This window comes from Olea europaea, unplaced genomic scaffold (assembly GCF_002742605.1).
Source record: "Olea europaea var. sylvestris unplaced genomic scaffold, O_europaea_v1 scaffold670, whole genome shotgun sequence".
Classification (NCBI taxonomy): Eukaryota; Viridiplantae; Streptophyta; class Magnoliopsida; order Lamiales; family Oleaceae; genus Olea; species Olea europaea.
This window is the reverse complement of record NW_019265080.1, coordinates 95,292-108,618: the sequence shown is the minus strand read 5'-3', so window position 1 is coordinate 108,618 and position 13,327 is coordinate 95,292. Positions and strand designations below refer to the sequence as shown.

The window sequence follows — 13,327 nt, the reverse complement described above, 5'->3', positions numbered from 1 at the left end:
ATGTATTTATTGTCAGTGTTTGATCACTACACCAAGAGCACCACTTACAAATTAATATTTCTATCCAAAGACAAGATATTGATGTTGTGCTAGGTATCTTGTGATGGGCCCTACCATTGTTTGAGAATTATATTATTTGCATATTAAGGATATCCATGTGAGCTATTCGTAATAATTGTTCTCTAATTCAGTTTCAAGCTTTGTTGCTAATATCTCTACTATCATCAACACAATTCTAATCCTTAATGGCATGAACTTCAAGGTATGACAAGATAATGTATTGATCGTTCTCGGAGTCATGGACCTAGACCTTACTTTACGGGTCGATTAACCTACTAAACTTACTAATGAGAGTACCTCTGATGACAAGAGGGAGATGAAAAAGTAGGAAAGATTGAAGCGTATAAACTTAATGGTCATGAAACGTGCTATTCTAGAACCATTTTGGGGCACTGTGTCTAATGAAGTAAACAAGGCTAAGGGTACGTTCCCTTTGCCGTTTTGGAGCTGTTTTCCATTTTTAGTTTTCGAAAACGTCGAAAACGCATTTGGTTTCCCATTTTCAAAAACGCATTTTTGAAAACAAAAAAAAAATTACTGAAGAAAACGGAAAACGTGAAAATCACGTTTTGGGCGTTTTCTTCACAAAAGGCGAAAATTGTGGAAAACGCGGAAAATGGACACTCTTTCTGGCTGAACACATTTCCCGGCTTCCTCTCTCCTGAGCCTCCTCAACTGTCGGAATCACCACCTTCCAACAACGAAACCACCTGCTTCAACCACCAGAAGCCTCGCCTTCCCCTCTACAATATCCAACTAACCATTAGCCACAAAATCAACAGGAGGCAGTAGAAAATCCAACCAAAAACACAAATGTCGTACACACTTTTCTGTCGGAAAACTCCATTCCGGCGCCGCCCACAGTCGCGCACCACCAACAGTCGAGAGCCCTCATCTAGGCGAACAATATCATGTCCTAACATCAATCAATAATACACCAATTCGTTGAGATGTGAATCTACTCAAATATGGTAGTAGCGAGAACAAAGCAACGATATCGATTCATGTTTCTGGCCAATTTAAATCAGTCGATTGGCATCAGTCGAGGGTGAATCATGTCCCTACAACCATGGATAACACTTCAATTTCATCAATTCATACAGAAATTGTCACTGGAATGGGAGTTTTCGGCCTCGCGACTTGTTGATTTTGAGCAGAAATTTCGGCATGTTCGACCGGAGTTAGGGTCAACTGTTGGGTGGGATTTATAGACGACATTGCAGGCTTCAAGGTGGTACTATGATCTAGTGACCATGGTGACCGAAAAGTGGGAAATGATGCTCCAGAGGTGCTGGTATTGAGAGAGTGTGTGGGAAAATGTTTTCTAAATTTTGTAAACCAAACACATTTTCTTATTTTTTGTTTTGAGAAATAGTTTTTCAAAATGACAAACCAAACGTATTTTCAACAATTTGAAAACAAACACTCAAAACACAAAACTCAAAATGAAATTGACAACATAAAATACAAAACAGAAACATAAAGCGAACGCCCCCTAAGGTTTTCCTGAAGAATCCTGAGAAGAGATTTGCCAAGAAGGAAAATGCTGAAACTACTACACTTTTGGCAAACCTTACTTATAAAGGAAAAGGGAAAACTAATAAGGAAGTTGCGGGTACAGCACCACAAAAGAAATGACATACGGAACAAACTAAGGATGGTTGTTTCTTCTGCGGAGTTGCAAGTCATAAGAAGAAGAATTGCACCAATTACCACGCACGGCATGTAAAGAAAAGTATTCTTCTTCATTTAGTTTGTTCTGATGTTAATTTAACTTCGGTACCCAAACATATATGGTAGATAGATTTTGGTGCAACAACTCACATTAGTATGTCTATGCAAGATTGTCTGAGTTGTTGAAAATCAAGTGATAGTGAAAGACACATTTATGCTGGCGACAGCAATAAGGTGGAAGTAGAGGTAATAGGAAAATTTAGATTATTGTTAAAGATTGGTTTCTATTTGGATCATGATGAGACCTTTATTGTACCGTCTTTTAGATGAAATTTGATTTCTATTTCTGTTTTGGACAAATTTGATTATTCTTGTTCATTTGGAAATGGAAAATTTAGTATGTTTCATGATTCAAAATTGGTTAGTTCCGATTTTTTATCAGGTTACGATAATCTTTATTCAATTGATACAATTACTTCTTTTAATGAATCCTTGCATGCAAGTACTCGAGGTGTAAAGCAAAAATTAACCGGCGAGAATTCTGCCTCGTTGTGATATAAGAGATTAGGTCACATCTCCAAAAGGAGAATTGAGAGACTTGTGTCTGACAGGATTCTCTACCATCTTAACTTCACAGATTATGATTTGTGTGTCAACTATATAAATGGAAAACAAACCAATAAAAGGAGATTTCAAGCCAATAGGACTTTGAACGTTTTAGAACTTATACATACGGATATTTGTGGATCATTCCCTATGGGTTCTTGGAATGGTCAACAATATTTTATAACGTTCATAGACGACTTTTTAAGATATGGCTACATATATCTCATTCATGAAAAATCACAGTCACTGGATGTGTTCAAAAACTATAAAGTCGAAGTTGAGAACCAACTCAACAAAAAGATTAAAAGCATCAGATCTGACCGTGGTGGCAAATACTATGGTAGATATGATGGTTCAGGTGAACAACGTCCAGGACCATTTGCTAAATTCCTAGATGAATGCGGTATCGTCTCACAACACACTATTCCGGGTTCGCCCACTATGAATGGTGTTACTGAGAGACGAAATAGAACGCTTAAGGACATGATAAAGAGTATGATTAGTCATTCTACCTTACTAGAATCTCTTTGGAGTGAAGCATTAAAGACCGCAACTTATATACTTAACAGAGTTCCAACTAAAGTCACTGATAAAAACCCATATGAGTTTTGGACGGGCAAGAAGCCTAGTTTGAAACATATACATATTTGGGGGTGTCCAGCCGAGGCAAGGCCCTACAAGCCAAATGAAAAGAAACTGGACGTAAGGACCATTAGTTGCTATTTTATTGAATATTCTGAAAGGTCCAGGGATTATAAGTTTTATGATCCCACAACTAAGGCAATTTTCGAGGCAGGAAATGCTCGGTTCTTTGGGAATGTTGAGTTTGTGGAGGGAGAAAGGGTTATAGACTTTGTCTTTAAGGAGAAATATGTTGAAATTCCTCTAATTGTCATTGACAATGATCAGGTTTCTATCCCTGACATTGTTCAAGAAGCAACTTTGGATCAAGACAATATTATATCTCCCTTTCAAGATCAACAAATTTTTTCAGAAGAACAAACTCTACAGCCTTAAGAACCAATGTCATTAAGAAGATCCACTAAAGAGAGGAGAAGTGTGGTTTCGGATTATTACATCGTATTTCTCCAAGAACGTGAAGTTGATATTGAAATGGTGGAAGCTGATTTGATCAACTTACATCAAGCCATGGAAAGTTCTAACTCTCAAAAGTGGCTCGATGCCATGGAGAAAGAGATTCTACCTTACTAGAATCTCTTTGGAGTGAAGCATTAAAGACCGCAACTTATATACTTAACAGAGTTCCAACTAAAGTCACTGATAAAAACCCATATGAGCTTTGGACGGGCAAGAAGCCTAGTTTGAAACATATACATATTTGGGGGTGTCCAGTCGAGGCAAGGCCCTACAAGCCAAATGAAAAGAAACTGGACGCAAGGACCATTAGTTGCTATTTTATTGAATATTCTGAAAGGTCCAGGAATTATAAGTTTTATGATCCCACAACTAAGGCAATTTTCGAGGCAGGAAATGCTCGGTTCTTTGGGAATGTTGAGTTTGTGGAGGGAGAAAGGGTTATAGACTTTGTCTTTAAGGAGAAATATGTTGAAATTCCTCTAATTATCATTGACAATGATCAGGTTTCTATCCCTGACATTGTTCAAGAAGCAACTTTGGATCAAGACAATATTATATCTCCCTTTCAAGATCAACAAATTTTTTCAGAAGAACAAACTCTACAGCCTTAAGAACCAATGTCATTAAGAAGATCCACTAAAGAGAGGAGAAGTGTGGTTTCAGATTATTACATCGTATTTTTCCAAGAACGTGAAGTTGATATTGAAATGGTGGAAGATGATCCGATCAACTTCCATCAAGCCATGGAAAGTTCTAACTCTCAAAAGTGGCTCGATGCCATGAAGAAAGAGATTCTACCTTACTAGAATCTCTTTGGAGTGAAGCATTAAAGACCGCAACTTATATACTTAACAGAGTTCCAACTAAAGTCACTGATAAAAACCCATATGAGCTTTGGACGGGCAAGAAGCCTAGTTTGAAACATATACATATTTGGGGGTGTCCAGTCGAGGCAAGGCCCTACAAGCCAAATGAAAAGAAACTGGACGCAAGGACCATTAGTTGCTATTTTATTGAATATTCTGAAAGGTCCAGGAATTATAAGTTTTATGATCCCACAACTAAGGCAATTTTCGAGGCAGGAAATGCTCGGTTCTTTGGGAATGTTGAGTTTGTGGAGGGAGAAAGGGTTATAGACTTTGTCTTTAAGGAGAAATATGTTGAAATTCCTCTAATTATCATTGACAATGATCAGGTTTCTATCCCTGACATTGTTCAAGAAGCAACTTTGGATCAAGACAATATTATATCTCCCTTTCAAGATCAACAAATTTTTTCAGAAGAACAAACTCTACAGCCTTAAGAACCAATGTCATTAAGAAGATCCACTAAAGAGAGGAGAAGTGTGGTTTCGGATTATTACATCGTATTTCTCCAAGAACTTGAAGTTGATATTGAAATGGTGGAAGATGATCCGATCAACTTCCATCAAGCCATGGAAAGTTCTAACTCTCAAAAGTGGCTCGATGCCATGAAGAAAGAGATAAAGTCCATGAAGGACAATGATGTATGTGACCTCGTTCCATTCTGAAGGTGGGAAACCCATTGGTTGCAAATGAATATTTAAGACCAAGAGGGATTCGAAGGGCGATGTAGAGAGGAATAAGACTCGTCTTGTCGCAAAGGGCTTTACACAGAAAGACGAAATCAATTATAAAGAGACTTTCTCTTTGGTTTCTTTGAAAGACTCTTTTAGAACTATAATGACATTAGTAGCATATTTCAATCTTGAGTTATATCAGATGGATTTAATACAGCGTTTCTCAATGGTAAAATTGATGAAACAATTTACATTGTACAATAAAAAAACTTTGTATCAGATGATGCAAAGAAAATGATTTGTAAACTAAAAAAAAAAATCAATCTATAGACTCAAACAAGCGTCTTGTCAATAGTATTACAAGTTTCATCAAGTAATCATCTCATTTGGTTTTGAGATGAATTTGGTCGATGATTGTATATACCACAAGTTCAATGGAAGCAAGTATATTTTTCTGGTTTTATATGTCGATGACATATTGCTTGTCAACAACGATATATACTTATTACACAAGACCAAGAAATTTCTAGCAAAGAATCTTGAGATGAAAGATCTTGGTGATGCCTCTTTTGTATTAGGAACACAGATACACCGGGATCGTTCTCGGGATATTCTTGGATTATCAACAAAGAGCTATATCGAAAATGTTCTTAAAAGATATAGCATGTAAGATTATAAACCACGTGACACCCCTGTGGCTAAAGGAGACAAGTTCAGTTTAAATCAATGCCCTAAAAATGACTTGGAAATTAAAGAAATGCAAAAGATTCTTTATTCTTCAGCTATAGGGATCTGATGTATGTTCAGGTTTGTACGCGTCCGAATATAGCGTATATTATTGGGATGCTAGGGAAATATATAAGTGACCCGAGAATGGATCATTAGAAAGCAGCCAAACTGGTCATACGATATTTATAGAGAACAAAAGACTATATGTTCACATACAGAAGATCGGATCAGTTGGAGATCATCAGTTATTCTGATTCCGATTTCGTGGGATGCCAAGATAGTAGGAGATCTACTGCTATGAGGTATCAAATAATGGAATATGGCTGCGTAATTTTGTCACTGGGCTGCATAGTGATCAGCGAGTGGAGACGAAAGGGGCCAGGACCGATTAGTCTCCCCACGCTATTAGGCACCTTTGGTCTAGGCTTCGACCCCAAAGGCCACTTTGGATTGAGAACGTCCCACTGTGGATTCATAGATTGAATTTTCTAAAATCTCAACGTGGGATGGATGAGGTTTGGAACCCTCGTCGGAGCCCGTTCTCAATGCTTCTCCGATCCGAAAGTTCTCGCGATTGTGGACAATGTAGAAAGACCGCTGAAGGTATTTTGTGACAATAAATCAGCAGTGTTATATTCCAATAATAGCAGGAGTTTAACGAAGTTGAAACATATAGAGATCAAGTTCCTCGCTACTAAAGAAAGAGTTCAGAGTGGACAGGTGTCAATAGAGCACATTAAGATAAACTCCATGATTTCGGATCCGCTTACCAAGGGATTGATACCCAAGGTCTTTCATGAACACACTGCTCATATGAGTGTAATGTTTCTTGAGGATATTTAGTTTTAGTAGGAGTTTGCATTTTGTGCTAGACACAAATACTGTCATTTTGGATATGGTTTAAGGTTAAATAAATTTTCAATTTTAAAGTTTTGGTTTATTATCTTTGAATTTATTTGAAAATGATCTCACTAAGATATTAAGGTGGACCAGTTGAAAATATGCATGTTACAGATCACATTACATGTAATTTCCATGCAACACATCCATGCTTGATTTATGTCATTTGGTTATATTGATATACGTGACCATTGATGGGTTTAACTACAATGAATGTAACGAAAGCCACTTTGATCTTATGTTGATATGATTGATAGACGGGATTTTTAGGGGATGCATTCAGTAATGATAGCAAAATTTTGAGTATTCAAGAGGTTATATTTAATGTACAATTATAAGGTGACACATATAGCCCAAGTCGGTGATTGTAAGGAATTTTAATCGATCATGTGGGCTTGTATGTGTGAATAATTGTGTGTTAAACTAAAGGCTATTGAATTCGGTTGAGCCCATTTAAAGTTATCTAATAAGGATTCGATTTTGGGTTTTAATGCATCCAATTAAAGTATGAGTTTATTTTATGTGTAGAGACTGAGCCCAAGTTCCTAATTCTATGATGAGCCGAATTAGGTAAAATGGCATATATATATGTATACATATATAAATGGTTATAGTCCTCGAATCACACGTAGAGTACGTATTGTTCATTCTCTTTTGTATCCCATCACAGAGAGAAAAGGGAGATTACGTGTAGATTTAGAAGACTAAACTCTAGATTCGTCTATTGCAATTAACCATGTCTGATTCAGGTACGCTTCCACTATAATTCTTGAATTTCTTGATGATTCAATATGAAGATCCGGTGATTTAAAGTAATAAATTATCCTACATAACCACCATCAAGAATTTTGTTTTTGCGAAACATTCTAAACAATGCTAATCTGTGTTTTTCATGTTACTGTAAATTGGTGATCATTCTCTTGCATTTTGGGTCGTACTCTTATTACGACAATTTCATAGATGAATAACATAGAAATGGAACTTCCAATTTATAGGAGATTCCAAGTGAAATGAGTTCGACCCCAATATTCTCATAGAATTCATCTTTAGAAGCTGCATCTACAAAAAGACAATAATCATACTTACATCCTTTGAATCTTTCAATAAACGTAGTAATGAGTGGGATAGAGGGACGAATAACAGTTTTAAAAAGCGTGCATAGTATGAAATTTGATATTAATGTCTTGTCACACTTTCTACTTTAGGCCTGCTTAAGTTCATCAAAGCTTGAAAAAACACACAAAATGGCTATTCATCCTACTAAAAAGTAAAAAAAACACAAAACTTCACGCTTTAGCCGTTTTCTTTTGCGGACAACTTAATGTTGTTAGAGTTAGACCTTTGATCAATTTATGAATTTGATTTGCATCCATTTTACGGTGCAATACAAATTTATCAATTTATTTTTTCGATTTTTAAAATAATCATCCTTTTTCGCTTAGCATGGCAATGTGTATTGAAGTTTTACGAAAAACTGAAGATTCAACTAATCATAACCCGAATCACAATCACCGCACATTAAAACACTCACTTAATTGTAGCCGTCCAGTAATAAAAAAGAAGAAGCATCACTTACCAATGAAGTTGTGCAGGAGATATATTATTTATGCTAATGAAAGTTTTGATTCTTTGGGGATAAAAAGGAAAGTAGATTTTGTATATTGACAACGTGAAAGAGGATCTATGTTTGATTTTTGTGTCCCTGGGGCATAGTTCAGTGGTGCAAAAGATAGGAGTAATGTTATCTCACACCTTACTGACAGTCGTAGTGTGGGGGGGTTCGATTCTTGAGACATGGAATTTGACTTCTTGTAAGCGCAGTGTACAGACAGTTCTTGTTCCTTGACTTGTTGGGGTACATCCTGTGATTTACCTCCTTCACAAAGCTCTAAGAACGGAATGGTGAGTGCCCTCAAGATTGAGGTTCAACCTTTTTCTTTTTTATGTTTGATTTTTGTTCTAAATGCATCCCCAAAAGTTTGCAATGATGGTTCATATATTGTTAGTTTATTTGACCACGAATGTGGTTGTTGAACTAAATGTCAAGAAATATTGACATTTGTATCTCATACAAAAAGTTTGTTAATATGTGTCGACCATTTCCATATCCTTCAAGGTGGAGAATGTGATTCATTATTTTTCGGTGTTCTTTTTTCTTCATCGAATCATTGCAAAGTAGAAATGGTTATTGATGAGGATTTAGTAGCCGTCCTTGTCATTATTTAATACAGAATTGAAGCATACAAATGTTTTGAGTTTTAGTTTTCCATTGCTCATTTTTTCTTTCCAAAAATATGATTTCAATCATATTTAATGAAAAATATGTAAACTACACCAACAACCAAAGCTATTCAATAAATCTTGAGTCTTTATATTTTCAATCATACTTTGTCACGTAACATTACATCATTGGACAATTTAAAAAGAAAATGGGTTTTCGTCCAATCATTTGTGAACAACATGGTAATGACAACCTAGGCGTTAAAGAAAAGGAGTGTACAAGTGACATTATCCTAATATTTATTAATTGTCCCATTCAATTCATTGTTAGATTTACTGAAAGATGTAAAGTCACTATATCCTTTATATGTTTTACCGAGTTTGCTTATATTAAACATGTATAGTTTAAATCTTATTGGCGATTATATAGTTGGAATAATATTACCAAGTCGGTAGAATTAAGCCCATGTTTGATCCCTATTAAACTAAATTACATTACATTCCATTTTTCTCTCTCTTATTTTCAACCACACAATCTTTCATAAAATAATATTACATTCCATTTTTCTCTCTCTTATTTTCAACCACACAATCTTTCATAAAATAATATTACACGTAAATCGAAAAATTTTCCTTCTTTTTCAACCACTCATTTTTCTAAAAAATAATATTCCTCCCATTTCCTTTTTCAGGTAATGGGGATCAAATACGGGCTAAATAAAGTCTCTCGTTCATGAGCATGATGCAGTCCCATTAAACATATATCTCAAGAAAGAGAGAGATGACTTATTTTTCAAGCCTCACAAATATATAACATTATCCAAACAATAGAGAGGGCCCATGTGTAAGACAATTTTGTAATTCCAGTAAAGTATAGCTAAAGCTTTAGTTTAGTAATACCATCATGATGCACAAATTCATTGTGAAGCAAATGCTGCTTTTTCTCAATTTAATAATTAATTATAAGCATAATACGGGTTCGTTCGATTCATGTCTAGTTTGCACTATCGAATAACATGATTATGAAATTTTATTAACTTTTCTATTTCAATATTATCTAGCCATACATACCAAGTACACATTAATCTGTATGCACAAGATTGAAAAAAGATCAAGACTCATGATAAATTGTTCAATAATGTCCAATTGAACATACCGAACATACTACGAACAGTGTTATAAGAAAGTCCTGAATTTTCAAATATCCATACAATATATTCAAAAACTCAAAAAAAAAATATATATATGTTATGCTTTTAATTAATAAAATAACGTAGATTTCTATACAAATGTCCGAGAAAATTGTGCTTTACAATCTGTGATGCATTGGCCAAATGTAAAGTATTGTGAGTTGAATAAAGCAGCTTGGCCAAGGCCACATGGGCCATACAGCAGATCTCTTGTGAATTATATGCAAAGAAAAGAGAGTATGAAAAAGGTTACAGAAAGAGTAAAATGCAAGTCAACATTTAATATGGTTCTTGAAGAATCTCCGGTGACAAAATTTGGCAGCCATGATGAAGGGAGGCTGTTGTCTTGTGAGTCAGAACCCGAACCCTCAACTATCAGTGCCGGTGGTTCATTGGTTGTTCCGATAGCAGTTTCCGGCGAGGAAGAATTTCTTGAAGATTTTTGACTGCATGCATAAAAATTGTAAGAAAATACATCATCTAATGTACCATAGCAACAGAAATACGAAAGGGTTGGTAATTTTTCAAAATTACACTTTTTACTTACAAATTTTGCTTTTTCTCATCGTCTCAATTTACCTTGTTAGTGAAGGACAAAATGTAATTGTATAATCGGCTCCACTACATGTAAATGTGCTTGTAGCATCATCGTATGCATAGCTATATGATCGTGGACATGCGGTTTTGAAAATCTCCGAGTAAACCGAAGGCCGACAGGCGGTGGGTGAACCATACGCGCCACTGCAACAGTATTCTGGATTCCCAAACGCTTCACATGCACTCTTGCATGCTTGCCCGTCCCCAACCCGCAAGTCATTCGGGCACATCTGGTTCAAATCGGTTGTGCAACCGGTTGAACCGCACGGGCCCGTCCCGTCTTTCGCCTGAACCATCATCGGCAAATTGTACCCGTCAACAAGGCTAACATCGTAGAAATCCTGGGCGCCTGAATTCGTACCCGATCCGATCATGAATTCGGCTAGTGTCGCCGGCGGTGTTGCACCTGCGCCATTGCATTCCACCTGGTTGGAGCTGCAATCACCGGTGGCGCAACTTCCTTGACCGGTATTGGGGTCAAATGAGCAACGGGTTCTGCCCCAGAACCGCCCCGACCAGCCCGGCGGAGCTTGGAAGGATCGGGTCCCACCCGACGGAAGTTCGAATCCGGTACTATCCAATTTATCACTACCCGCATTTGCCAGTATTCCTGGCCATACTGCATAATCACATCGATTTGTCAATGTAAATGTAGCCCCTAAACACCCTGAAAAACGAATCCCACAAATTAATACACAATAAAAATGGCAGAAAATGGAAGATTAACAGTAATACCTTTGCAGAAGATTAGTAGGAAAATGAGCGAAATAAAATTGAAATGAGAAATAAAATTCGATGACATTTGGCAGAGATGACTGATCTTTGAAGGTATTATCAAAATTTTAAGGTTTATTTGTGGAAAGAGATGCAGATTATGGGTTTGTAGAGAACTGAAATGCAAATTTAACTAAGTTTTGTAGCCATAAAATCCAGAGGAAGTGGAAGAGAACGAAGGGATCGAGTGAGAAAGCAATTCTTCTGTCCCAATATAAAAAGGTTAAACTCCAACTTTAAGGGTCCCATCGTCCTGTTCCTAGAAATTTGTGAGAAAGTTAAATTACGAGATGTGTTCTAAAAGGACAAGGAACAAGAGCTGCATATACACTATGCCTACAAGAAGTCCAATTTCATATTTCAGAAATCGAACCTCTACATTGCGGCTGCAAGCAAGGTGTGAGACAACCTCACTCCTATCTTTTGCACCACTAGATTATGCCCTGGCGGTTTCTTGAGTCCCTATATATACACACATTTGAATGCGTTTAGTCTTTTTATTTTTTATTTTTTTTTGTGAATTTTACGACAATGTACCATTAATGCCAAAATTAGATAAGACATGGTGACCATTCTTGGAAAAGACTTGGAATTGGGGTTTGGTATTTTGGTAAAAGTCAGAAATGATTATTTTCATTTTTTCCGGTTCTAAAAATATTGTACATTTTCACAGTTTACTTAAAAAAAGGATATGTTTAACTTAATCATCTTGATCATTTAGTCAAACGAGTTCAGTGAAGTTGCATTTTATATACAAAAAGGAATAGTTATTAACTCTGTTCCATCAACCAAACAATGAAGCTTTGAAGCTTGACAAATACTTTACTCAGACAATGTCCTTGTTTGAACCACATTTTAACTGAAAGAATACATTTTTAATTAGTAATTGATGAAAAATGTGTGGTTAAAAATTTAAAAAAAAATTTTAATTTGCGTATAATATAATTTTATTGAAAAATATGGGGTTGAAAATGAGTTTTGAAAAAATAATTTTTTAAAGAATGGGATTCAAACAAAGGCATAATTCATTACAATATAAAACATATTGTTCTAGTATTAATTTCATTAATTGTCGCTTAAATTTGTGTAAAATTATAGACTATCAAAGTAGATTTTTTTATCCTCTTGGTCACTTTATTACGTAGACCCAATTTGAGCCGCATTTAAAAAAAATAAAAATTCTTGAACAATGATTTGATATCATTTCAATCACACATTCTTCAATAAAATAATATTACATACAAATTCAAAAATTTTCCTTATTTTTTAACCATATATTTTCCATCAATATATTATTCCAAAATACATTATTTCAAAATAATATGGCTCAAACACACTTAATACATAGCCCCCGTTTGATTCACATTATTGTAAAAATGAGAATGAAAAATATAGCTGTTATGTGTCTCACACAAGAGATAAAAAATTAAATATGGTGGTTTGATGTAATGGATAATAGTCATATTTTTTATTTTAATAAGGAAATAATAAGGCCCAGGCGGGGTGATAATTTGGTCTGACATATATTGAGCCTGTAAAGATGAAGTATTAGAATATCTTAAAAGGTTAAAAACAAAGTGTCAGGATGGCCGAGTGGTCTAAGGCGCCAGACTCAAGTTCTGGTCCTTGTGAGAGGGCGTGGGTTCAAATCCCACTTCTGACATTCTTTTTAATGTAAAAGAATTTTCATACCCAGTCCCCAAACATTACCGTTTGTCTCACTTGGGTCTTCATTTATTATTTGCTCGCATTTATCTCCCGAACTTTCTTTTCCGATCCATGTAAAAGATAAATCAACTGAAATCAAATAATCAACCCATTCTTTCTGACCTATTATTTTGTGTCAGTCAATTTCTGTGCTCAACAGTTAGAAAAGAACATAAAACAAAGGAATGGCTATAGATATAAAAAAGAAAAAAAAAAAAAAAAAAAAAAGGTT

At 35.6% G+C, this 13,327-nt stretch overlaps 1 protein-coding gene and 1 non-coding gene across 2 annotated transcripts; one reads left to right on the top strand and one right to left on the bottom strand.

Annotated features, from left to right (window-relative positions):
* Nucleotides 1–10,083: 10,083 nt before the first annotated feature.
* LOC111390313 (thaumatin-like protein 1) lies at nucleotides 10,084–11,679 on the bottom strand. The gene is made up of 3 exons (XM_023015332.1): nucleotides 11,350–11,679; nucleotides 10,597–11,281; nucleotides 10,084–10,463 (listed from the first exon to the last, which is right to left on the bottom strand). Exons 1-3 carry the CDS (start codon nucleotides 11,414–11,416, stop codon nucleotides 10,235–10,237), a joined length of 981 nt encoding a protein of 326 aa, XP_022871100.1. The 5' UTR covers nucleotides 11,417–11,679; the 3' UTR covers nucleotides 10,084–10,234.
* A 1,288-nt stretch (nucleotides 11,680–12,967) lies between these two features.
* TRNAL-CAA lies at nucleotides 12,968–13,051 on the top strand. Its single transcript has one exon. It is a non-coding gene; the product is annotated as a tRNA-Leu (tRNA).
* Nucleotides 13,052–13,327: the final 276 nt, after the last annotated feature.